The following is a 27,113-nucleotide window of genomic DNA, read 5'->3' as shown; positions in this document are numbered from 1 at the left end:
GAGGTGTGTGAAGACAGAGGCCACCCTGTAACTTGCACTGTGGGGAGACCATCCTGGCCTGGCCCTTAGCCAGCGCCGACAGAGGCTGGGAGAGAAGGGGCAGGGTTGCCGCGGGGGCCCAGGCAACAGGCTGTCTGTTGGGAGAAGCCCTGAGCTGGGAGGTTCTGGGACTGGATATACTATTCCCCACCCCCGCAGCGTCCTGATGGCTCCTGGGCCGCTCCACACCACACTGGGCTGGTTTACCCCTCCCTGACCCCCCGCTCTGTAGCATCGGAACTCACAGAAACCAGCGAAGGGAGGTCGTGGGCAGAGGGCAGCCCTTACACCAAGCCCCTGGTCTCCCGGGACCCATCCAGCCCCTCGGGCTCATCCTCTCCATCCTGTTCAGCCTCCAACTCTGCCTCCAACTCTGCTTTAGAGAAGCTTTCTGGCAGGGGGGTGCTGGGGAGGAACTGGAAGAGCCGGCCTTCCTGCTTCATTTCTGCCAGCTCCTTGGCACAGCAGCTGGGAGTGTTGGTCTCGTAGGTGTCATGGAAGGTGTTGTAGTCCACCTCATAGAAGCCTTTTTCCAAGGTGAGGACTGGTGTGAACCGGTGGCCCCAGAGCACCTCTGTATCCATGTAGGAGCTCCGTGCTTGGCAAGTCATGCCTGGGGGGACGAGCGTACATGTATTAGGACTGGTCGCAGCCATCCATCCATCCATCCATCCATCCATCCAACCATACATCCATCCAACCCATCTGATCCTTCATCACACATTTGCTAAACATCTACTTTGTGCTAAGCGTGATGGTGCTATAAAGCTAAATAAGAAACGGTCCTTGCCCTGAAGGAGCTCAAGGTGTGGTGGAGGCAGAAAGTAAGAAATCAAATGCAAGATTCTGGCATAGGTTCCTAGAGACTGGAGTGGGTAATCCCAGAATAGCCAGAACTAGGGACATGGTTCCAGAAAAAAGCATTAAGGTCCAAAGACAGACAAGAAAAGAGGCAGGAAAAGAGTTTGAACAAAGATAAATTCAGAGTGAGTGAACACAGAGAAGGTGATAGGCATTTAGAACACATGTGGATTACTTTGGATAGACACGTATGGGCAGAAAATTTTTCTTCTTTCCCTTCCCTCCCTGCCTTTCTCTCTCTCTCTCTCTCTCTCTCTCTCTCTCTCTCTCCCCCCCTCACACACACACACACACACACACACACACGCGCGCGCGCACATCTTGGCTCCTTGTCTTGGGCATGCCCCGGTGCCTGGCTCCCCATCCACTCAGCCCTGGCATGCCTGTTTATTTTTAGGTGTTGCTTTCTCTCCAGAGAGGGAGGGCAGCTTTGTTTACGGCTGAAGAAGCCTCTGTGCTTAGGGTAGCAAGAAAACAGCTTTCTGGTATTTAATCTCCTGGCCAAGGAAGGTGTGAGCAAGGGCTCCTTGGGAACTGAAGGAGAAGCCTGCTCCTGCTTTGGGCTTTCTCATGCAAACCTGTCAGGTCGGCTGCTTCGCACGACTCCGTGTTCCATGCCGGGCAACCCCAGGGCACACCGCGCACCGCAGGCTCCTAGCCCGCTCTCTGTCCTGGGGGCGGGGGTGGGGGCTGCCTGGGTCAGACTGGCACTTCCTCCCCTCGTTGCCCAACCCCCAGCATCAGCAGAGTTGTGGGCGCCCAAGCTGGGTCCCCTAGAAGCTGCAGGTCAGAGGTCTGCAGGTTCTAGGTCTCAAGACAGACAGCCAGACAGGACCTCCATGGGAGCCAGGGCCCATGCCTCTGGGGCTCTTCCTGCTCTTCTCTGTCCCCCTTCCTGGGTGGACTGTGGGTGACCCTTCAGCTAGAGATCCCACCTGTACCCTTGGCAGTCATCTTCCAATGCATTTGGAAAGGACAGACGTCCCCTGAGTTGCCAGGCACCATGCTTTAGACATGACTTCATTTAGATGTTCAACCCCCCAGCCACCCTGCGAGACTAATAGCCTCATTTTTTGACAACTCACAGCAGGTCTGGCTGAGCTGTGCTGGTCAGACCTGGGCCTGAACCCACAGCCCGTGGCCTCCACACGTGTGGCGATCAAACCATTCAAGTCACTGAGGTCAGGACAGATGTGAGGGGACGGTCTACTTCCTTTATCTCCTTGGTCTCCCTGCAGTCCCAAGGACAGCAGCAAGGGCGACCCAAGTCACTGCAGGGGAGGCGGTCAAGCAGAGAGAGCAAGTCAACTGCAGGCCACCAGCTTTGAAGATGAGAGGAAGGAATCCAGCTAGGCAGGCTCAAAACCCACTGCCCCTGCTTCAGGGGGCAGCGAGGGTGGCCGGGAGAGTGGGAACGCAATGCCTTCCTATGTGTCCCCATGTGTCTGATCTGACCCCTCATTTTGGCCTTGGAGTTGAGCCCTTCCTCTAGAAACTCAGCCGCGTCCTGACCCTGAGCCTGGATCAAGGGCAGCGTGACCTCTGAGCCCCCAGCCCTGCTGGAGGAGGCCTCCAGCATCCCCGCTGTCCTCGGCCCCAGGCGCTCCCGCGGCTGCCAGCGTGTGCTGCCTGCCGGCCAGGCTCCTTTCAGTCCGGCAGGTGGCCAACGCCTGGCCGCCCCAGGCCCCGGAACCCACTTGCATCGCCAGCCAGGCCCCGCGGGCTGCACGTGGGAAGGCCTGTGGCTGCCCCCGGCTGCTCTCCCACCTGGCAACCACTTTCTGAAAGGCGAGGAAGCCTCCTTTGGCCGCCTTTGTGACGGGTCCCTAACACTTAGGGGGCAGCATGGTGTGGCGGACTGAAGCTCTAGATTTATAAATCTTAAAAGTGAAAGGCCTGGCTGTGACCACTTCCTGTCTGCACGAGCTGTCCCCTGCAGGTGCTGCGCCTGTGAAAAGGGATCGAAACCGGCCCTGCGGTGTTGTTGCAAAACTTAGAAAAATTTTTCTACGAGTGCTCAATCTACTCAGTGGAAAAAAAAAAGAGAATGGGGACAAAAGGAAGGGTGGGAATAAGAGGCACAGAGCAGGGTTTGCTGGGGGCTCCTCGCCCCAGGAGGTCTGGCCAGTGGCGGGGGTGGGGACTTGGGCTCTTCAGGCCTGGGGCTCCCGGGGGCTCTGCCATGACGGAAGGGTGGTGGTCAGATGCCTGTCAGAGCCCAGAGCTGGGCAGGCAGGGCCGGGCTGGCTGTGAAGGGGGCACGGTGTGGCCATGCCTGGGTGTGGGTACACTTTTCTGCACATCCCTCGTCCGCTGAGCTGGAAGCTGGGGGACAGGCTGCTGGGGGTGGGGGGCCGTGGGCTAGAAGAGCCCCTCCTACAGGCCTGGGATATAGGCGTCTCTTCAAAAAGCAGCTTCTGGGACTTGGGGAGTCCTTGAGTCTGGGAAATGCTGCTCGCTCTCCTCTGCTCATGAAGCAACTCACACCATGTAAAGACACCGTCAAGTCATCCTGGTAAGAACTAGGTCCCCTTTGTTTAACCCCATGGTTCCTGAAGTTACTTGACCACACACAGCTTTTCTTGGGCCAACACCTGCTCCAGGATGGGAGGGGGCGAGCGGTATGGCCTGTTGGAAACGAGTGACAGTTTTGGGATCCCTGCCTAGATGTGCACCCTGGCCCTCCAACTTAGTGGCACTTCTCTGGGACAATTAACTTGCCCGTCTGTGTCCCTGTTTCTCAATCTGCAATGTGAGAAACGCTCTGTCATAGGGGTGTGGGAGGGCACAGGTGAGATCTTACATGCTTAACGTTTAGAACCGCGCCTGGAAGTTGGGCGGGTTCCGTGAACAGTGGCTGTTGTTATTGGTCTGTTCTGAGCAACAATACTCCTCATGTCACAGTTCACGACCGGGCTGGGTGACTGCGTCATCTCCAGGTTCTCAGGCACAGACTTCCATCTCCGGGAATCCCAGGGGCCTGAGCTCCTGGGCCTGGTCAGGGCTGAGGAAGAGGAAGTGTCTTACCTGTGGCCTCCACCATGCCTTCTAGAATGACCACGATTTCAAACTCCTCTTGATGCAGCTGAGCCCGAGACATCTCCCAGAAAGGGCTCTTCTCATTGATCTCGTGGGAGATGATGAGGGGCGACACCAGGAAAAGACGGTCGTCCCCAGTGTCAAAGCCCACGTTAATGTCAATCTGGTTCAAGGGGATGAATTCCCCTTCTTTGGTCTGCCGGGACTTGATGAGCTTGGCGCGGATGGAGGCCTCCACGATGTGGGAGTTCCTAAGGTCCCCCACGCGGAACATCAGGCAGAGCTTCTCGTCCCGCATGGAGATGACCGCGTGGTTGGAAAACATGAGGGTCTCCGCTCTCTTCTTTGGCTGACTGATCTTGACAAACATGCACCCCACCATGAAGGCATTGACGATGGAGCCCAGGATGGCCTGGACCATGAGGAGGACGATCCCCTCCGGACACTTCTCCGTGATCACGCGGAAGCCGTACCCGATGGTGGTCTCGGTCTCAATGGAGAACAGGAAAGCAGACACGAAGCCGCTGAGGTTTTCCACACAGGGAATCCACTCTTTGTCGCCCACATGGTCCAGGTCACCCCGGATATAGGCGATGAGCCACCAGAGGAAGCCAAAGGACAGCCACGTGATGGTGTAGACCATTGTGAACACCAGCAGGTTGAAGCGCCACTTGAGGTCCACCAGCGTGGTGAAGAGGTCGCTCAGGTACCGGTAGGTTTCCTGCACGTTGCCGTGGTGCACGTTGCACTTGCCGCTCTTCTCCATGTAGCGCTGGCGCGGCTTCTTGCCTTCCGCCAGCAGGCGGGTGCGGTCTGTGGCGAGGGGCAGGTCATCACGAGCCTGTTTGGGGATCTTCCTCGGGTCCCTGGGAGTGACGCCAATCTCCATGTTCTGGTTCATAGCATTTCGCGAGTCGCCAGCCATGGCGGGGATACCTGAGTTAAAAGAGACGTCGTCAGTAAAGCGGGCCTTTCTGATTGCCAGAAACGCAAGGCTTCAAGATCACTCCGCCTCTGGGCTCTCCGAGGCCTCTCGGCTAGTGCCCAGTAGACCGTGTTCAATGTGGTGAAAAAAATCTGGGAGCGATTTTAAAAACAACAATTGCAACAAGTTATTAAATTCTTACCATAGTCCACGTATTATATGTGGAGTGTCACTTGTACCCACCACAGCAACCCACCGGAGCAATAAGAGCTTGTCATCTCCATCATATAAAGACTGTATGGTTTGCTTATGCATCATGTTCATTTCCGATGGCCTCTTTCCCTGCATTGGAATGTAAGCTCCACAAGGGCACAATTGTGTCTGTTTTGTTCCCGGTGCCCAGGTCATAGCCTGGCGTATTCTATGTACTGAACACGTGCTTATTGAATCAATGGGATAAATGAATGAGAAAACACCTCACAGAGGTTAAGTGACACCTGGGACACCCAACAAGTAAGTGGCAGAGTTAATATTTAGATTCTCAGTCATCGGGCCCAAAACTGTGCCCTTGCCTCTCTGTCTCCCGGTCTCCCTTCCTTTTATCTGAGATCTCAGCAGCACCCAGGAGGGAAAAAAGGCAGCAGGTGTCTGATTCTCCGTGTGGTCACTCTTACTGCCTGAGTGGGGAGCCTGCAGTTGTCTGAGCGCTTACAAATACGACAAATTGCTGTGCAGACCCACCATTAAAAACTTTGTTACAGTAATTCTTCGCCCTCCAGGTAATTGAGGCAGGCAAGTTATTAATGCCCTAAGATTTTCCAAAGGCCGTGAACTTATATGTGGAATTGAAAAAGAAAACTAATCTCATAGGAACAGAGAGGAGACTGGCGGCTGCCAGAGGCAGGGGGATGCATGAAGTGGGTGGAGGGTTCAAAGGTGCAAACTTCAGTGGTGAGTCCCGAGGACGCCGGGTACAGCATGCCGGCTGCAGTTAACAACGCTGCATTGTATACTTGAGAGTCGCTAAGAGAATAGATCTGAAAAGTTCTCAGCACAAGAAAAAAATATTGTAACTCTGCGTGGTGAAGAATGCTACCTAGACTGACTGACTGTGGCAATCATTTTGTAATATATATGTGTATCAAACCATTATATTGTACACCTAAAACTAATACAATGATATATGTTCATTTTATATAAATAAATTATACATTTGTAAAAGGCTGTAAGGTGTTTCTGGAGTAAATGCTGCATTTTAAAGAAACACCCAGAAACCTGTCGCACTCGGTCTGTTTTTCTGATAATCTGCTCCCACCTGGTTAAGACACTTTAAGGCACTAATGAAGCTGGGAGGCAGCATGAGAATCTCTGCAGCTGGGAATAGCAGGTTCCTTTCAGGAAACCCTGCCGACACCCAAGGGCAGCTCCCATCCAGCGTCTGCGACCGTGACGCATGTGGAGAAGGAATCAGAGGAGGCAAAATCAAAGGAAATTGTGTTTTCAATGACATATCGGTGAATGTCACATCCATGTACGTGGACTTCAGTGTTAAGAGTTCCCACACCGCCCCTCCCCAGCGAAAAAAGCCGTAGGTCATGGGGGAGCTCAGGAAAGTCAACAGCAGGTTGAATTTCTGAGCATTTGTGATCTAGGCACTGTGCTAGGAAATGTATATCCATTAGCTCACTTATAATCCTCACAACAAGCTATTAGGCAAGTGCTGTTATTATTTCTCCAATCTTCAGATGAGGAAAATGCTCAGGCAGCGAACAGCTGAGTCAGGTATGGATCTCGATTTCTCAGGCTGCAGCCTGAGAGCTCATGGCACCGCCCTACACAGCCTGCAGAGTGGACATGCATGGCTCGTGCTGAGACCGATGAGCTGCTCCCTCCAGAAGGTTCTATGAACTTCTGATCCTAGGAGAAGTCACTTCTGGGGATACTATCATTCAGTCCTTCTTCATCTTTACAAAAATCTTTTCTTAATTTCCCAGGTTCTCACCTTCCCCAGAAACTGCGTCCCCGACAGAACAATCGGGATGGATGTTTTTTATGCTACCAAGCCAACTGCCTCCCTGGCTGCATGAGAAGGCGTTCGCCCACCACGGAAGGCCAGAGGGGAAGGACGAGCTCGGTGCTGCTTTGCAGGGTCCCAGGCACGATTTCGCTCTGCCTCTGGGGACGGGACCTTTCACTGAAAATGTAACAGGAGATGCCCAGGATCAGCGAGACATGCTGCGAATCCCAAGCCCTGTGTGGGCCCGAGGACCTCAGCTGCGGGACGCGGGGGGCAGCTGCGGGGAGTGCTGCTGGGCTCCCCAAGCCCCCGCGTCAGGCAGGGCAGCACAGTGCCCACAGGAGCCAGGCCATGGCCAGGGCGCCTGGGAAAGCGCGTTCTCTTCCCTCAGCTCTTCTGGGAAAACAGCTTTCTGCTGATTTTCTGCACTGTTTCCCTCTTTATTTTTAAACATGCTTTCCTACATTCTCGTAGGAGAAGGCCTCGTGCAGTCCTGGAAACACAACATGGCTTCCTAGAACCCCTCAGCCCAGAATGGAGAACGTTGGCGTCCAGCAGATGGGAAAAGGAAGTTTACTTCCGATTCGGTGCTGGGATGCGTTCTCCAAGTGGGCTGCAATAGTCTAGAAGCAATTCCTCGCTCAACCCAGATCTGGATTCTTGCTCAGCTTCCTACAAACTTGCCTTGTGATCCAAAGAAACAGTCCCGTCTCTGCCTCAGTTTACTGCTATAAAGTGAGAATACCTTTTTCTGCCTGTCCAGCCCTGGGGGCATTACGGAGGCCCAGGGAAAGAGCGTCTGACTACAAACCTACACATTCATCAACTCTCCTTGAACTGAAATGTAATGCAATAGTCCATTAACCTCATTTTAAAGATGACGAAAGAGGCCTACGCATCTAGGTCAAATGTAGAAAGCACCCCCTCCCCCACCCCCGTGGGCGATTTGCAGGGCAGCCTTGGAGCTAAAAGTCTTGGAAACCCCGCTACCCAGGTTTCTTCAAAGAGCAAGTGAAATGCCCACGTGAGAAATCTTAACCTCCAGTGCTGTGGGCCTGTCAGGGGAAAAGGATATTCAGGGACAAGGGAGATACTTTAGTAAGATTTTCAAGATCCATTCTATTACTTTATGCATCTATTCAACAAGCGTTAGCCGAGGATCTACGGTAGCCCACTCCGCGGAAGCGCTGGGGATAAAGCAGTGAAGCAGGTCCGTGTGGACCCAGCCCTGCGTGGTGAGTGTCCTGGCATCGCTCCGTGAGCCCTGCGGTGAGCTGCCCGTGGAGGGAGAGGCGGCGGGAGGCTGGTGCCCCAGCTGCTCTCCGCGGGGCCCGTGAAAGGCGCCGGCTTGGGCAAATCCTGCTAACCCTCCCCGGTCCCCTCGCTGCGCTTCGTCTTTAATCCTTCCGGTGTCCCTGAATGGGAAGCGGTGCTGAGACAGGATGAAGCTCCTGGAAAACAGAGCTTAGAGTCCAACCAAGTGGTTGAATCTCTTTGATATAAAAAAACACGTGGAGAAGGAATCAGAAGAGGCAAAATCAAAGGAAGTTGTGTTTTCAATGACATTATCGGTGAATGTCACATCCATGTACGTGCACTTCAGTGTTAAGAGTTCCCACGCCGCCCCTCCCCAGCGAAAAAGGCCCTATGTCATGGGGGAGCTCGGGAGAGCCAAGAGTCACGGTCGCAGCCCCTTGATAGGAGCTGCCCTTGGGCATCGGCAGGGTTTCCTAAAAGGAACACTGGGCCGGGAGTCCTGCCTCAGACTCAGTTTCCCTGCTGTGGAGATGGAAATCGCAGACATCCTTAACTGTCTCCTCCTCTTTCTCTTATATATGCTGGGCCCAAGCCTGCACGCCCAGAGACGGGCTATGGGATGAGGTCAGAGGGAGAGTAATGCAGGATATACTCACGTCTCCTACTGAGGTATCTGTATACACTTCTGTACAAATATGGGGGCTGTACGGGGTGTTCAGACATGAAAATGCTCCAGACAGGTTGGTGACTAGGCTGCCCCAATGTCCCCTGACATCCTGCAGGTCAGCCGGGCGTAGTGAAGGTGTTATGAATAGAGAACACACTAGGTATAGGAAGGCTGATTTCTAAGACACTCACAATATATTCCTCCAGACGTGGGGACAAGACACTCACTCGCATCATTGGATTGTTATGGTACAGGTGACTGTAAGAAAGGAAAATTCTCCTCTTCTGGCTTAGAGATGGAGGGGGTCATGGAGCAAAGACAGGTGACCTCAATGAGCTGACAGCAGCGAGCACATGGGGACCTCCGCCCTGCAAGTCCCAAAGAACTAAATTCTGCACCATCCACAGGAGCTTGGAAGAGGCCCCGAGTCCCAGAGGGGAAGAGGGCTGGCCAACCCCTGAATTTAGCCCGTGACACCCTGAGCAGAGAACACAGTTCCGTCCTGCCTGGACTGCGGACTTACAGAGCTGGGAGCTCATAAACAGGCGTTGTTTTAAGCCACTGAGTTGGTGGCCATTTGTGATGACAGAATAAAACGCTAGCGCGGGCCAGAAGGGAGAGGCAGGGCCCAGTCAGGCGAGTCCGGTGTCAGGTCGCCCCGCACCCTGCTTTACCTTGAGCCCGGGACTCTTGGGGAAGTTAATTCTCTAAGACTCGTTACTTTACCTATAAAATGGGGATGATAACGGTGCCAACCCAAGAGGGTTGCTGGGAAGGTTAAAGGCAAGATGCTACGTACAGGGCCTGCCTGGCCGAAGCTCTCTGAAGTGGTAGCTATTCTTCTCGTTTTCCGTCTCGAGGTAGGGTTGGGAGGGGGGAGGACAGGCCCACCCAGGGCTTCGAGCAATTCAGGGACCAGGCAGGAGAACCACCAGACCCCCCAGCGCCCACTGTGAGTGGCACGTTTCCGTGGCTTCATGTCATTTGCCCTAAAGGGTGGGACTGTCTTTCTTTCCCAAACGGGAAACTCGGACAGAGCTTTAATAACTTGCCCGAAGTCACCCAGCAGATGCCTCAGAGCTGAGCGTCAAACACAGCCCCACACCTGAGGTGGCTGCGCGGAGAGCCATTGTCCCTAATGCTGCTGCTCGGAGAGGAGGTCCCAGCGCTGGATCTCTTTGGGATCCTGGCTGGGGACTCTGTTCCCTTTCCCTAAGAAGTTGGGCCTGAAAAACTAAGAACTTCCCATTCGGCTCTCCCACACCAAGGAAGCCAGTTCTGGTGCTCAGGTGCGGGCGTTTCTCCTGCTCCGGAGCTGCCCGCTCCCTGTGGGACCTGCAGGCGCCCCGTCCTCTCCTTTGCTGAGCTTCCTGGGTCCCGACAAGCTCCCGCCCCGCAGCAGGAACGTGGGGAAGAGGAGCAGGGGAGGTGACTGATGGGATTGGGACTAGGCTCCCCAAGTGCAGTGGTGGGGACAGGGGAGCCCTGAGGGAGGCAGGACAGAGGTGCCCCGAGCACAGCGGCCTGGAGGGCGGGACCAGGGGTCTCTGGGCGCCCAGTCGTGAGCCTGGCTTTCCATGACTGCTTCTCTCAGCAGGCTCTTTGGGGACAAATGCCCCCTAGGTAGGAAAGAGCATCTCTAGTGCCCGGACAGCTGCAGCCACTGTGGGGAAGAGGCACAGGCCCATCGCTCCCCAGCCCTTGCAGGCCCTGAGCCCCTGGACAGACGCAGTGCTGAGAGGGGCCGGAAGGGTCCAGTGAGTGGACCCAGGGGACCAAGCCCTGAAGCCAGTGTCTGAGTCCCTCTTAGCCGAGGAGGGGTCAGCCAGCGGCTTCGGCCCTCCACAGCCTGTGTGTCCAAGCCACACGGGTGGGCTGGCCCCTCCCGGGGAGCCATATCTGGTTTCCCCGCTGCAACGTTTCCACCCTTAAACCTACAGCAACAGCCCCTTTTCAGTGCATTCGGAGGTTTAATGGAAAAGAGCTTGGGAGTAATAAAGCTTTAAAAACCCACCAGGTATTTTATCAACTTAGGTGGCTGGCTGTCTATTCTTTAATTCCTGGATGTTTTCTGGTTTTACTTTTTGAACTTGGGTTCAAAAAATATCTTGGCTTTAGCACAGGAGACATGAGGTGTGGAACCCACGGGAAACCGTGACACACAGGTCCAGCGGGTCAGCCAGTGGGACCCCCGCTGAGCAGCCTCTGCCGTGGGCGCTGCGCAGGCCCTGGGGTGGGATGGGGGGCGGGGGACAGAGCCTCACCAGCCCGCCATGGCTCCTGTCAAATGCAGATCCTCGTTCAGTAGGTCCAAGGTCCCCTGTGTGGATGAGAAAGGCACCACAGCCTGAGCCTCACGGGAGGCTGAAGGGGGGGTCCTTCCCAGCTGGGACACACAGGACGGTCTGAACACAAAAATTCCTCAACAAGAGCAGATTGCGGCAGGCGGTCGGGTCCTAGGCCTTCCTTGGCAAAGAGCAAATACCCCCCAGCAGACGAGTGAATAAAAGAGTGGTGGCGCGTTTGTATAACAGAGTACTGTGCAGCTGTCGAAAGGAAGACAATCTTACCCTTTGTGACAGCATGGATGGAGCTGGAGAGCATTGTGCTAAGTGAACTAAGCCAGTCGGAGAAAGACAAGTACCACAGGATTTCACTTTTATGTAGAATCTAATGAACAAGATAAACTAACGAACAAAATAGAAGCAGACTCATAGGTAGACTACAGACTGACAGCTGTTGGCGGGGGGAGGGATGTTGCGGGGGTGAAAAAGATGGAGGGTTTGAGCAAAAAGAATTTAAAAAACCTCACAGACCGACAAGAGGATGGTGACTGCACACCCTTCTCTTGGAGGTGGGAGAGGGTAAAGGGGGGTACGCGGTAATGGGAGGAGCCCAGGGTGACAAGCACACGATACACAGACGGTATATTATAGAATTGTACCCCCGAAACCTATAATTCTATTAACCAATGTCACCCCAATAATTTTTTTTTTAAAAGATCAATCTTTGCCTTAGGTGACCCAGTCTTCGTGCACCTAAGATAACAGCAGACCTTGGAAATGTCAGAGAAATGTCCCCTTCCAGACGCCTCAGGGCACAAAACCACAGAACTGCCTCTTGTTACCTTGTTCCCCCCCATGCCACCTCTGTGGCTGCAAGTGACAATTCTGAACTCTCCTGTACCCACCAATGTGAAAGAAACACCCGTGCCTCTATTTTGCCTTTTTATCCAATCCCAGAGGTGTCCCTGCTTTGCCTTCTTCCACCCCCTCAACCTGCCACCAAGGGAGTCTGTGTAACCCTCCTTACAGCTCCTCCTTTGATTCTGATGTATAAAATAAGCTGCAAACCTGCCCTTCTATGCAGCATTTTTTTTTTCAATCCATTGAGAGTTTGTTTCTCAGCAATTGTTGTCAGTTTGGCTCAAATAAACTCATAAATTCTATACACGTTTGGATGTTTCTTATGTCAATGCCTGAGTCTGCATGTTTTCAAGGAGCTCCCAGCGATGCAGATGCTGCTGGTCCTGAGCCCAGGCCCCGCCCGGGCGCAGGCTGTTCATCAGCTGGGAGCCGGAGCCTGGGCTGAGGCCCGTGACCCAAGCCGGACTCTAACAGGCAAACTGGAAGGACCTCAGCTCCATGTCCTGCCTTCCGGGAGCTCACGTTATGGCCGGTAACACATAGGTGCCAACTGGTGCAGCAGAGGGTGACAGAGAGGCTGAGGAGCGGTGCTTCCTTCTGCTTGGCCAGGGTGGCGAGGAAGAGCCAGGCAAGCTTTTGGGGGAGAGGGGGAGGAGAGCCTCCTCGACCTGAGAAGCCGGGGGGCGGACAATACTGCACCAGCAGCTCACATGCAACACACCCACTGTGTGCCATCTCCGGGCTGCGTGCTTTGTAGGCACTGTCTCATTTAATACTTAAAGGCATCTGTTAAGCCTGCCTTAGCCCCCTCATTTACAGATCACCCAGGTGGAGGGGCTTCATAACTTGCTTAAGGCCACCGGTTATTAAGTGGCACGACCAGGTCTGTCTGACTCCAGTGCTGCCCCTCAGGTAGTTTCTCTTCAACCCCCAGGGTCTGCCTAGGTCACCAGTGGTTCTGAGCCTCCGTGGGGCTCAGGCCTCAGAACACATGGCCCGGGAGGCAGCCTGGGGACACATTGTGATCTGTCCCAGGAGACCCATACCTGACTTCCCGTGGGGCCCAGGCTGTGCAGCAGCGCTGGGTCGGCCTCCCCCACTGTCCTGCCGGGGCCACGTCCCCTACCCAGCCTCCCGCCTTCCTCCAGAGCTACAGCCCCCTTCACGCTTACAGCTGCTCCCTGGATTTTTCTAAGAGAAGCGTTTGGTCCCACAGGTCCCTAACTGCTTCAAGGAGACAGGGTGTCCACATGTGCCAGCTAACGTCTATTGATGGAGTAATCACCAAGTGCCCCGTTAACTCCCAGAAGTGTCGCTGTTTGAACAATATGGCCTGTTCCAAGGAAGCTAGAAACCACCGATTTCATTTGTATCAACCCACGGCTGGATCGCACTCAATCTAAGCTGTGTCTGCCTCTCTCTGGAGTGGGGGCACGCACCTCGTCACTCCTGCGTGTTTTAGCTGAGCAGGGTGTGCGTGCTGTAGTAACCAGGACCCCTGAGCTTTGCACCCAACTCCGCCGCCTGCAAAGGCAGACGAGTGATGTCAGCGAGCAGGGCTGCTGCTTCTTTCAGCCTGGACACACGGCAGATGCTTACTGATCAGAGGACACACTTTTTCATATTTTTATTCAAATACAAGGCCTTCTCAGGCTTTCGTTTTCACATTTTGGATAGAGAAAAAGATTTTAGAAGGTATCGTTCTCTTCATTTTAAGAAAAGCCATTATATGAACACATGGTAAATGCAACCAAAACTTGCTCTGGGTTTTGGGGCACAATAGGGAGAGGTGGGGCCTGGGGTGAGCTGAACACACATGAAATGGTCAAGGCGCCACCGCTACTCAGCGCTCGGTGTGGAAGCTCTCGCCAAGCAAGAACGTGGGCTGGTGCTGGAGGGTCTGCCACTTTCCTTTTCCAGAAAAGCTAGAAACAAAGGCTTTTAAACATGAAATCCCACTTTTTTTACAAGTCTGACAACTCACTCATCAGGTTTTGAAACAGCGAGCTGGACTAAAAAAATATATCTGTGAGTCAGACTCAGTCTGACAGCTGCCAATTTATACTTCTGGGCCCCTGAGTCAGAGAGAGACTTTTCCTCACATGCGCACGTTGGGTTGTACTTTGAATTATGCTGCGCTTGGTGTTAAGAGTCGTGGTAACATCAATAAATTCTCCGCCCAGCCTTCCTGGCTCACTAATGAGTCTGCCATGAACACAACCTATGGGCGCTCAGCACAAAGGAAGCCGGGAGGCCGAGCAGGGGCTCGCACCGTGGTCGAGAGAGGGGATGAAGGGCTGGCTGCTCCCTCGGTCCCACCATCCTGGTTGCCATGGTCCTAACCAGCCCTGGCTCTATGTCCACAGCCTTGTCCCACCCCCTGCGCCCCCCACCCCAGTGTGGGCCACGGTCCCCTCCATCACTCAGGTGGCTGCCGTGACTGCCCCCCGCCCCGCCTGAGGGTGCATCCTCTGCCTGGCTGCCTCCTCTTCCCCAGTTGCACCCCCTGCAGACACGCTGCCGAGAGCAGTGCCGGGTGAGCACGCAGTCTCCTCCATTTCACTGCTGGTGGAAGCGGTTCTCAACGGGGAGAGGTTTCTGACTATAAATACTTCAAAGAAGGTGGCGGGAGCTCCCTCTCTGGAGGAGGGTGGGTCAGGTCACCTCCAGAGCTGTTGCTGGCTCGGACGTCAGGCATGCTGAGGGCCAGCCTTTGGGGCGTCCTGGAAAGACTGGCCTGTGCAGCCGGGTGAGGGGAGTGGAGGGAAGGCGGCGCGCGCTGGCTTTTATGCCCAGGATGCTCCTCGCTGCGTGGACTCCCGAGAGCCTGGGGAAAGTGTATGCAGGTTGGCTCTGCTCCTAGCCGAGCGCCTGAGAAAGGGGGCTCTGCCCAGGTCTGCCAGAGCCGAGGTGAATGTCGGCACCTCTCTCCCTGGAATGAAGTGTCACGTGGCTGTGTGAGGGGGAATGTGTGCCAGGAGCAGGGCGAGGGGCTTCCTGTGGCACATGGAGCCGGGAAAATGTGGACAGAGGAACAGGCCGTGTCAGACAGGACACTTCATCACCAACGATGTCCCTGCACACTGTGTTCTTGATGCTGAGCTGCTAAGGCCCCTGCAAGGGAGCTGCTGGGGGAGGCAGAGGACAAAGGCCCTGATGCTCAGAATGACCGTCCCTGCGGCCTCTGTCTCCCCTCCTCGGGCACCCCAGGCCCCCATCCCAGGGCTGCCTCTGGTCCTCAGCACTGGTGAGATTCTTGTTCAGAGCAAAGTCAGGGTGAGGGTGTTGCTGTGGGACTTAGCTTGCTCCTTGAGTGACCCAGCTGTCCCGCGTTCTGACTCGGAGGCAACCTGGCCAGAGCGCGCTCCTTAGGGGGCGCCCCTCCCGTCTGCGCCACTTTCCCTGTGCCCTTTCCACTCTGCCTGCTTCTGTTCTAATCGTACGTTTGACGTTTGTCCTGCAGCTGACTTGTTTTTCTTTGCAGAACATCATCAGAAGTGACGTTTCTGTGTGTGCTCCTTTGCACCAGCTGCCTTACCTATGTTAGTTCACGTGTTCATCGCAGCTGCTGTAGAGGAAGCGCCATGTGCCCACTGTACGGATGCGGAGACTGAGACTCGGGGGAGGCAGGGCACTGCCCCAATCACACGGTGCGCGAGCAGCAGGGCCGGGCTCTGAGCAGCACTGGCCTGGCCGCAGACCCATGCTCTTCCCCCTCTCCCGCTCTCTGCCGTCAAAGCCCAGGGCACTAAACTGTGTGACCTTGGTCCTGAATCACAACCCTGACTCTCTCGGCCCTGAATGACACATTTCTCCATTAGCTCCCCACCCCGGGTCCCTATCCTATAAAAGAAATGGAAATGTCCACAGGATTCATGATACCAGTGAAATATCTGCCCTTTTACCAGGAAGATCCTACCCTTTCAAATACCAGTTGAATGCACTTGGCTCCCTACCTGAATTGTCACAGGTTAAGAGCAGGTACGAGGTATGATGTAATACCAATATCATTATATAGAATTACTATGGAATCGCAGTGGCAATTTGCATCTCTGTGCATCTCTGCGGGGTCCTTTCAGAACTCTTGGATTCCTGTAAGACTAGTCCCACTTTACAGCGGGGTGGTGTGGTGGCCCAGGGCACACAGTGCTGGCTAACTCCTGAGGTGACGACCCCGTAGACGCATAAACACTGAATGTGAAGGTTCATGTAGTGCACACGCTCAGAGGTTTAACACTAGGTCTAACAGGTGGCCCTCACTTCCAGCTGTAGAGGGAGGGAGCCAGGCGGTGCCACAAAGGCCACCAGGAGGTGCGCCTGGGGCCTTCTGAGCCACAGCAGCCCAGGCAAGGGGAAGATAACCGGAAGCCCGTTAAATTGCCTCCTTGGAGGATTCTCCACCACACTTCTAAGGAAGCAGTAAAAACTTGTGCATTACTTTATGGTGTCTGGAGAGAAATATGCACCCCGCAGGAAGAGCTGTGGACTAATTCCACGCTTACTTTGTCATTAAATAAACAAAAATACCGAGAGTTCACAACAAAGACAAAAAGGAAGAATGAGGAGGATTAAATGGTGTTTCACTTACGGGTTTTTAAAGGAAGACAGAAATCTTGTCTGAAATGGGAGCAGAGAGATCAGGTAATGGTTTAAGAAGAAAATAATATGGAGACAAAAAAATCATTTTGATGGCATTTAAAAGATCCATTTGAGTATATCTAAATGAGTCCAGATATATTCAGCACTTTTTAAATCCTTACCTGAGGAGGATTTACACACACACACACACACACACACACACACACACACACACACACATTGATTTGAGAGAGAGGGAGAGGGGGAGAGAGAGAGAGGAGAACATTGATTGGTTGCCTCCCATGCGTGCCCAAACTGGGGATGGAACCTGCAAACTAGGCTTGTGCCCTGACTGGGAATTGAACCTTCAGCCTTTTGGTTTATGGGATGATGATCCAACCAACTGACCCACCTGTCCAGGGCTATTTAGCAATTTTTAAAAGGCCAAAATTAGGCCTAATTCAAGGTATAGAATATTGACTTGAAAGACTTAATCACACGTGAGTACCTTTCAAGCAATTTAATGTTTCATTTGTACCTAATGGTTGAGTAATGCACCTGTAGAACAGGCTGTCAGCTTGTGACTAAGGTTCTCAACTTGCTTGGCTCCCACTTGCTTGAAATGAAATATTTCATTTCCCGCCTTGGCGGCTGTTGTGGGCCACGCGTGGGGTCATTCTATCAACTCATCTTACTACTTCCTTAGCCCTGGCTCCCTGGCCACAGCCCAGATGCGCTGTGCTGAATCGCCGTCGGAGACGTATACAAAATAATAAACAAAAGGGCACAGAAGTCAAATTAATTGCCTGCTGTCTCCTTGAAAGTGAGCAGCATGGTCATACTACCTTCTCTCCATTATAAACCCACACTGTGGTTATGTATTCTGCACTAAATAATAAAGGAGATTAATAATTAAATCAAAATGAAAAACCACTTCTTGCCTCTCTACTGCCCAAGGGACGAATTTCCTGGGCAGGTGCCAATTCATCAATGACGATAAGGGAAGAAGAGACAGGAGTAATACAGAGAAGACAGTATCAAGAAAGCAAGATGGTGTGGATATGAATGAATATACTTACAGCAAATACAAAAGGTGGGATGTGATCGAAGGTAAGTGAGATGGTGAGAAAGGACCAGAAACCCAGGGAATAATAGATACAGTTCTAATGATTGTAGCTGAGACCTCCCGGGGCTTATAATATTCCAGGTAGCCTATTACATGCTTTACATGTATTGAGTCATTTCATCGTTTCAGGAAACACATGAGATAGGGTCTGTTTTTCTCATTTTATAGATAAAGAAACTGAAGCGCAAGGTATGGTGAATACACTGCTAGTGTTGGCGATCTGGATGTAAACTCTGGGTGACCAGCCCTAGAGTCAAACCCCAAGTTTAAGAAAACCAAGGAAAAGAGACGGCCCCAAATGACCCAATAAGCAGGAATGAGACGAATATCCTGGGATGATGGATAAAAGAGGAAAGGCCCGTGAGATGAGAGAAGGAAGACTAAAGTGAAGAGAATTGGAGCAAGGGCTCGGGAGTGAAAGAACAGTGAAGAGAAGTGAAAGTGAGCTGAGCGTCAGAATGAGAGTTCGGAAGAAGAAAAGACTAGATAAGAGCATCCGTCAAAGGGAAACAAGTCATTGAACTCTCACAGACGCCTCTCATTTGCTGTGTTATTTGCTCTTTTCCGTGCCATTTCAAGGTAGTGTCATTACACCCACTTTACAGGAAGTAAAACGAAGATCTGAGAAACCAAAGCATATGCCCAAGGGCACACAGTGAGTCAAGACAGATCAAAAAGAACTGCCATTAACTCTAAAATTGATGCAAAAAAATCAAAGAATATCTAAGTAAATGGAGAAACAAACGGTGTTTATGGATGGGAAGATGCAATACAGCACAGATGTCAATTCTCCCAGAATTGACATAGATTTAATGTAATTCTGATGAAAATCCCCTAAAGTTTTTCTGCAGCTATAGATAAGATTATTCTAAAATCTATATAGCCCTGGCTGGTTGGCTCAGTTGGTTGGAGCATCGTCTCATACACCAAAATGTTACAGGTTCCATCCCCAGTCAGGGCACATACCTAGGCTACAGGTTCAACCCCTGTTCCGGGCACGTACGGTAGGCAACAGGTTGATATTTCTCTCTCACATCAATGGTTCTCTCTCCCTCTCCCTCCCCACTCCCTTCCTTTATCTCTAAAATCAATTAGAAAACAACATATCCTTGGGTAAGGTTTAAAAAAAAAATAAAATCTATATAAAAAGCCAAAGGAACTGGAATAGGTAAAACAATTTTGAAAAAAGAATGAAATAGATGGAATCAGTCTACTCCATTTTAAAACTTATTACACAGCTGCAGTGATCGAGACTATATGGTATCGGCAGAAAGCCAGACCCATAGATCAATGAAACAGAACAGAGAACCCAGAAATAGATCTTCACAGACAAGCCCAACTGGTTTTTGACAAAAGTGCCACGGGAATTCAGTGGGGGAAAGACAGTCTTTTCAACAAATGGTGCTAGAGCAACTGGACGTCATAGGCAAGAAAGGGAACCGCGGCCCTTTAAGTCTCCGACATAAAATTAACCCAGAGTGGATCATGAACTTAAATGTAAAGCACACAACTATGAAACTTCTAAAAAAACAAAACAAAACAGTGGGAAAACTCTATGAGATCGACAGCAGGCAAAGAGTTCTTAGACTAAAAGCCTGATCCATAAAAGAAAAACAACTGATAAATTCGGACCTCATCAATATTAAAAACATTTGCTCTGAACAAGGCGCTGTTCAGAATATGAAAAGACAAGCTACAGAGTAGTAGAAAATGTTTGCAAACTACTTGTTTGACAAGGGTTAGTATCCAGGATATATAAAGGATTTTCAAAATTCAGCAGTAAAAAAAGCAAACAATCCAATTAGGAAACGGGCAAAAGACATGAAGAGACATTTAGCTGAAGAAGATCAATGGAGGGCAAATAAGCACTTGGAAGAGATCACTAGTCATTAGGAAAATGCACATTGAAACCATAAGGAGATATCACTGCCCATCTATCAGAATGGTTAAAATAAAAAAATAGCCACAACGCCAAATGCGGGCAAGGATGTGAAGAAGCTGGATCACTCATACAGTGTTGGTGGGAATGTAAAATGGTACAGCCACTATGAAAAGCAGTCTGACAATTTCTTAAAAAAAGAAAAAAACCCCTAAACATATAACTACCACATGAACCATCGATTACACTTGGGTCACTTATCCCAGAGAAGCGAAAACTTAGGTTCACACCAAAAGGCAGTACACACACACCTACAGCAGCATTATTCATAGGCATTCCTAACCAGAAACAATCCAGGAGTCTTCCGGGGTGAATGGTTAAACACGCTGCGGCCCACCCATGCTGTGGAATATTATGCAGCAATTCACACACATCCACACACACCAACCCGGATGAGTCTCCAGAGACTCATGGAGTGAAAAAAACGGCCTTTCTGAAAGGTTACAGGCTGCATGATTCATCTTACATAGCGTTCTACAAAAATTGTAATAATGGAGAGCAGATTAGTGGCTGCCAGGGATTAAGGAGGAGGTGGCATGGGAGGAAGTAGGCGTGGCTATAAAAAAGGCAACAATGTGCGATCTTTGTGGTGATGAAAATATTGTGGTTTTTCCCCAAGTCCTCCTCTCCTCTCACTTCTGGTAACCACAGACCTGATCTCTTTTTCTATGAGGTTTTCTTATTCCATCTCTAAGTGAGATCATACAGTATTTGTCTTTCCATTTGACTTATTTCACTTACTGTAAAACCCTCTATGTAGCCCATCTATGTTGTTGTAAAAAGGATTTTAGTTTTTCATGGTTGAATGGTATTCCACTATACATATATATGTATGTATGTATTTCAGTATATATTTATGTGAATAATTTATACTGAATTATTATGTGAATTTACTATTATACATCTATTTAATGTAAATATAATGTATATGTATATATACTGGATGTGTGTGTGTGTGTTTGTATAAATGCCATGTCCTGGCTATTGTAAATAATGCTGCTATGAACGTGGGGGTGCAGGTTCGACATGGTTTTGTTTCCTTTCAATGTATTCTCAGGAGTGGAATCACGGGGTCATGTGGTCATTCTATTTTTGTCTTTTGAGGAGCCTCCACACTGTTTTTCAAACCGGCTGCACCAATTCACACTCTCAGCAACAGTGCACGGGCTTCCCTTTCTCCACATCCTCGCCAGCATTTACTTCTTATCTTCTTCATCACAGCCATTGTAACAGCTATCAGGTGTCAGATATCTTATTGTGGTTATGATTTGCATGTCCTTAATGATTAGTAACAGTCAGCATCTTTTCACATACCTGGAGGAAAACTCTATTCAGTTCTTGTGTCCATTTTTAGTTAGATTCCTTTAAAAAACTTTGTGCTGCTGAGTTGTATGAGTTTTTTATGTATTTCTGGATACTAACCCCTTCACAGATGCGACATTGGCAGATATTTGCCCCATTCTTTACGTTGTCTTTTCATTTTGTTGATTGTTTTCTTTTGCTGTGAGAAATGTTTTATGCCAACTTTTTGAGGATTTTGATATAAAAACTATAGCTTTGCAAGATGTTCCACTGAGAGAAACTGGGTAGGTAATATAGGAGACCTCCACGTTATTTCTTATACTACATACAAACCTATAATTATCTCAAAAGAAGAAGTTTAATAAAAAAAAAGAAAGAATGAAGGCAGTAGAAGAGGAATTGAACTAAAGAATCACTACAGGACATTTGTGGTGGAGAGAATGAGTGAGAGAAGGAGACACAAATGAAGTAAAAAATGGGGGGGGGGAGCACACTGAGATGAAAAAGGAGGGGAAAAAATGTGACTGAATGCGGGGGCTCAAGGAACTGGGAAATGCAAGCCCAGGAAGGAGAGTCGGCCCAGGGCCTGCTCAGGAGCACGGAGCCGGCCTCTCCCGGCCCCTCTCTCAGGCTCCCCACGCCCTTCCACCACCCCCACAAACCTTCCGGGGTTCCCAGCCCCCTTGGAAAGCCCTCCTGGGTTCTTCCTGGCCCTCCTCCGGCCCTCCCTGCACCTCTCTACCGGGACCTTCCCCGGTGCTGTACGGGCACACCTGCTGCCCCCTCAGGGTGGAGGGCTCTCCAAGACAGGATCGGAGGGTGGGCCCAGGGCCCACTCACACTTCTGAAGGGATAGATGAGTGATTTTAAGTTCATCCAATATGAAGGGCACTTTGAAAGTGACTGAGGCAACCTGACTGGGACGCGGCGGCCTGCCTATGCTGACGTCCAGGAGGGTCGTTCTGTCATAGCCCAGGTCAGCCGGCTGTCATCCTCTTGGTTTGTAAGGGTCCCTGCAAGCCAGGGAGCCGTGGGGCCTCTTGCCCCTGCTGGTTGGCGAGCTCCCTGGAGCAGAGGCAGCTCTGGGTCTCCGATGCTGTCCGGACCCCTCCTGGGCAGCCTAGAAGCATCAGGGGCCCAATAGCACAATCTTGGGAGGGGAGGAGGCTCTGAGGACAAGGCACAGGACAGAGGTTTGTCCCCAGATGGCACTTCTCCACCCTAGCTCTTCCCCTCCCTCTCCTTTTTGAACAGCAAGAAATAATGTAAGATGATGGCATCAGGGCCTACCTGATTTTTTTTTTAATCCTCACCCAAGGACATTGACTTTAGAGACAGGAGAAGGGGGGGAGAGGGAGAGAAACATGGATGTGAGAGAGAGGGAAAAAAATTCAGTTGGTTGCCTCTTGTACGCACCCTGACCAAACCCAAGACCTAGGCATGTACCCTGGCAGGGACCGAACCTGCCACTTTTCGGTTTATGGGATGATGCGCCAACCGACTGAGCCACACCGGCCAGGACAGCCCCGACCTGATTTTAGGGTAAGGAGCCTGAGAGGCCATCAGGGTGGGCAGCACAGCAGCTGCAAACAACCAAGTCACAGGGGACGAGAGTGAGAGACTGAAGGCTTGTCCTGATTGCTCCTGCCCTCCCCCTCCCTGTCCCTTTTCGTCCCCAGCCCCGCCTCTGGCCACCATGTGGGTTGACCCTTGGTGACTAGGAAGTGCTGTTGCCACCTGCCAGACTGGTCAGATTATTCTTGACCTTTGCCCCTCAGCCCACTCTGGTTTGGAATGAAAATGGAACTTAACATTTGCACACCAGCCAAGATCTCCAGGGTCATGTGTTAAAGATTTGGCCCTGACATTTAACTTAACGCGGCTGTTGGCAAGGGCTGCTGCCAGCCTGTGCTCCGGTGACCAGAATAGCTCACTTATCAGAATGTCAGGTAGGAGGGACTAGATAAGTTATGCCGCACTGGCAGGGCCCCTAGGCCGTCCCTCGCGGCCAGGGGCTCGGGAAGAGGAAGCTGTCCCCTCTGTGTTAAAATCATGCCAGAGACGGCCACTCCATAGTATCTTAGAATACTACATTTAGGTGTCCCCCGCCGCAAATGTCTCCCTATAATTCTTTGCATCTAAACTCACATTCTTCTTATCTTGTCTGCAGGAAAAACAGAAAAATTCCTCCATGGCTGACCACTGTCTCCATAGACATATGGCGAAACCCTCTCTTAAAAACACTGGCGGCCATCAGTGGCCTGCATGTGGCTCAGACGTGGTGGGAAGGGCTCCTTCCAATTCCAAAGTGGATTCTCGGACTCTGCCTCCCTCTCCAAGGTCCTCTCCCCACCCCCACCCTATATATGCATTGCTCAGAAAATGCAAGCTTTTGAGAGCATTCTACTAAGTGGAAGGCAGAGCCCTGCTCAAATGACCAGATTCCAAGGTTTTCAAAAATTAATTATTCCTGGCACATTATAGGTGATCTAATAAAGCGTTGCTGAACTGATTTAAAAACAAAAACTAGAAGTAGACATGGTTTTTGAGTTCATGAACGCTCAGTATGCCCTTTGTGACTGACCACAGAAGAACCAGGCCATTTTTCGAGCAAATGGAAAGCGCAGAATGAGCCCTCTCGTTCGCTCCAGTTCTACTGTGTGCTGTGGGGTTAACTTCATCACAGGTGACTGGGGCCGTTCCGGACAAGAAACCGGGCAGGCGCTTGCAGAAAGCCCTGCAGCAACCACGCTGCACAGTCTGCCGGGGGGCAGCGAGGCTGCGGGAATGTGGGGGAGTCACACTGACGTTTCTGCCAGACCCACAGAGGACGTGCCTCAGTCTCAGGGGCACGCATGTTGGGGATCCCACGGGGACCTGTCAGAGGAGGCAGCGAGCTTCCCACCGCCCCTCCCCCCAGCTGCTGCCAGATAGCTCACCCATTCCCTGTTTAATGCAGGTGGGCTACTTAATGAAGAGACACCACCTGTGAGGAGTGCCAGCAGTGGACAGTGGCTTTTGGAGGGCACAGGGGCATCTGGGTCTCAGTGGTCCCTTTTCTGTCACAGAGCTAGAGGGTGAACCTGGAACGTGGTGTGGGGAGAACAGGCAGCTCTGTGCTTTCGTGGAATGTGCAGGAAAGTTCTCCATGTGATCATTTCTCTTCCAGAGGTGGCCCTGTTGCTGCTCTAATAATTTATGCCACTGTAATCATTATTATCAATCTCATAATAAACAGAGCCTGACTAGTAATAAACACTTGATAAATGCCCCCCCCCACACCCAATTCCTTGCAAGGGAAAAGAGTGCTTGTTTTTTTCTAGCCTTAGATTACAAGTCTCTACCGTGTGAACTTAGCTGCCGAGTATTTGGGTACGGGATACTCTAGGGGGCTGGGATGAAGTGAGGCAGAGGGAGGAGGAACGGGAAAAGCAGTGGATGGGAGAGGAGAACAATCACATCATGTATAGAAAACGCTTAAGGTCACATAGTAGGCACTCAATAAGTAACGATTCTTTGACATCATTGCCAAGAAGCACACACCCTGTGCACCCTTGTACCCCCACTGAAGGCATGGCCTGCCGCCTCTGAGCAGAGTGACGCCATCTCTGATCAGGTCAAGGAGATGCACAGTTTGGGGTCCCCGGGGAGCCGGCCAAGCCGTCTGTGTCGGAGCCCAACCAGGGGCCTCTCCTCTCTGACCGCACAGCACCGCCTGTGCTGGGCTCTCCCTCCCGGCGCGGCGCTGCGAAGCTGACCTCGCTCAGGCAGCTGGCGGGATGGCACTTGGGTTTGAGGAATAGGCACGGCTTTGGGAAGGCTGGAACACCTTCCGGGGTTAGTGCTTGGTAGTGGGAAGACTCTGGATTTGAAGTCAGAGGACAAGGGTTTAGAAGGTAATAGCTCTGCCACTTATTAGTCCTCAGAACGCTTTAAGCCTCAGTGTCAGCCAGGAAGCCAGTGAATTGACTGACCCTGCCTCCAAACTGGTGTCCAGATTAAGTCACACCCGTGAGTCCAGCTCACTACTTGGTGCCATAAACATTCGCTTCTCCCGCTGCCTCTCTCCCACACGCGAACTGCTTTATGAACCAGAAAGCCCTAGGATGCTTAGCTCAGTGATGAAAAAACAGCCTGTTTTGGAGTCAGACCCAGGTGGGAATCTCACTTGTAAGTGCACATCCAACAGTTACACGGCCTCGCTATGCCGCGATTTCTGTCCTGCAGATGGAGGGCAATAATATCTGTTCCATTAAAAGGAGTGAAAGAGAGCAAAGTCCTTGGTACCGTCGGACACAAATCTAACCTTCAGGTACCCGACGGTCCTCTGGTGTTGCTAACCTGGTCCTACCTGAGCCCTGGCCCGAAGTGTGGGATAGGCCCTGGACCTGTGAGGGTCAGGTGTGGTCTGGGAGCCTGCGCTACAGAAGGTGAGCGAGGAGAGGCATGTTTGAGGGGGGCCACAGGCAACCCTCCAGGGGGCTCCGTGGGTTTGGGGAAACGGGAATCATGACCATGCCCTTCCCTAATCTCTCTCCCTGCCCTTGGAGCTGGATCCCTGGCCTTTCTGATCAATTTGAAAGATGTTTAAAAAGAGATAGGGAGGCATGCAGGAAGCAAGAGGGCCGAGAGAGCAAGGCCATGCAATCCATTTGGCCAGACTTAAAAGCAAGCAAGATTAAGCGGAGGGTCTAAGGTTGATGGAGCGCCCCGCCCCACCCTGCCCCTACAACCCAACCTGAAGCCAAAGCCCATTCGCAGGAAATGCGCCCCTCTCCCCCTGCCCTGGCCTCCCACACCGCTGAGGGGGTGCGGAGGGGGCAGGTATCCCTGCTCTGGTGCAGCCTTACACTCCAATGAACGCCCAATTCCCCAGCCCAAGGCTGCCCAGCCGCCGGCTTCCGAGAGCTCAGACTTCCTGGTTGAACTTTGGACCCACCCTAAACCCTTCCCTGTCCCCCCCACCCCCGGCTCCCAAAGAGGCTGCTGGCTGGTAAAAGCCAGTTGCTAGGGACACTGGGCACCGTGATAGTGCCGCCCTGCCTCCCAGATCTGCTGAGCTGGGGTAGGGAATGGAGGAGGAAAAGAAAACAACTTACTTGTTGCGACCGTAGCTTCCAAGTGCCACTGATGCTAACTTCTGGGGTGTCCCTTAGAGGCGGGGCCCGGGCGCTCAGGGCCTTTGAGGGGACTCTGCAGCCTCAGCCATTACCACAGCCTCAGACCCTGCCTAGAGCCTCTCCCTGTCTTGGGTCCTGTTGGCAGAGGCTTCTAAGCCATCCTGCCCCTTCGTCGCCAGTCCCTCAGTCACTCCCTCCTCCAGCGGGAGCAGCGGGAGGCTCTCTCTTTCTCTCTCCCCCTCTCTCTCTTCCCCCCGTTCCCACCCTCCCTCCCTCCTCCCCTCCGCCCTCTTCTCTCCCCAGTTCTCCTCCCCTTCTGCCCCCAGTACAAACGGATCTCCGACTAATAAGGTGTAATAACCGATTTAAAGGGCCCCAGGCAAAGGCGGCGGGGGTGGAGAATGGGGAGGGGTTCCCACGTGATCAGGGGATACCGTCAATTCTGAATGACTCGGAGCCAGGGAGGTGCAGAGGGACCCGGAGCGGAGGGCGGGCGGGCGGATCTGCGTCCCCTCCCCCAGGCTCGGGCCACCCCCCGCGCCTCCGGGCGGCCGCGCTGGGTGTGCCTCCGGTCGTGCTGCGAGGGCGGAGGGCGGAGGTCTCTCCGCACGCGGGTGCAGGTGTGAGCGTGTGTGCATGTGTGTGCGCGCCCGCAAGTGCAGGTGTGAACGTGTGTGTGTGCAGGAGTGTGAGACCCCGGCTGCTGGTGTGAGCGCGCGCGTGGTTAGGGGGTGCGGCGGAGCCGACCGAAAGAGGGGAGCCACCGGGAGGGCAGAAATCTTGAATGGGGTCCTGGAGGGGCTGCTCAGTCACTCCGCCGTGCGCAGAGAGGGAGGCTGGCAAAATTTAGTTGCGTTTCTTCAGCTGGCACTGAGCAGGAGGGAGACTTGCCCTGGGGAAGTTGGGGGAGCCGCGGTCTGGACGCCGCGTCCCCACCCCTGTGGCTCTCTAGGTGGAGCGAGGGTCTGGGACGCCCCGACCCGCTGGCTGGAGGTGGAGCCGGCCCAAAGATAGCAAGCAGGCAGGTTCGCCGCTGCCCCCGGGGGCTCGGGCTCTCGGGCTCTCGGCTCCCTCCTAGCCTCTTCTCCAGAGGCGTG

At 52.4% G+C, this 27,113-nt stretch overlaps 1 protein-coding gene across 1 annotated transcript; it reads right to left on the bottom strand.

Moving 5' to 3' along the window:
* Positions 1-323: 323 nt before the first annotated feature.
* On the bottom strand, positions 324-26,073 carry KCNJ5 (potassium inwardly rectifying channel subfamily J member 5). The gene is made up of 3 exons (XM_054579411.1): positions 25,996-26,073; positions 3,928-4,875; positions 324-652 (listed from the first exon to the last, which is right to left on the bottom strand). The coding sequence occupies exons 2-3, from the start codon at positions 4,862-4,864 to the stop codon at positions 324-326; spliced, it is 1,266 nt and encodes a 421-aa protein (XP_054435386.1). The 5' UTR covers positions 4,865-4,875; positions 25,996-26,073.
* Between the last annotated feature and the right edge of the window lie 1,040 nt (positions 26,074-27,113).

Source organism: Pteronotus mesoamericanus, unplaced genomic scaffold (assembly GCF_021234165.1).
Source record: "Pteronotus mesoamericanus isolate MK-2021 breed Mesoamerican mustached bat unplaced genomic scaffold, CSHL_Meso_final contig_53, whole genome shotgun sequence".
NCBI lineage: Eukaryota > Metazoa > Chordata > Mammalia > Chiroptera > Mormoopidae > Pteronotus > Pteronotus mesoamericanus.
This window is presented reverse-complemented; position numbering and strand designations above follow the sequence as displayed.

Excerpts from the sequence above, each read along its gene's own strand:
- KCNJ5 (XM_054579411.1), bottom strand. The coding sequence starts at position 4,864 with ATGGCTGGCGACTCGCGAAATGCTATGAACCAGAACATGGAGATTGGC. Across the intron at positions 653-3,927 it reads AGGCATGGTGGAGGCCACAG|GCATGACTTGCCAAGCACGG; the intron begins GTAAGACACTTC and ends TCGTCCCCCCAG.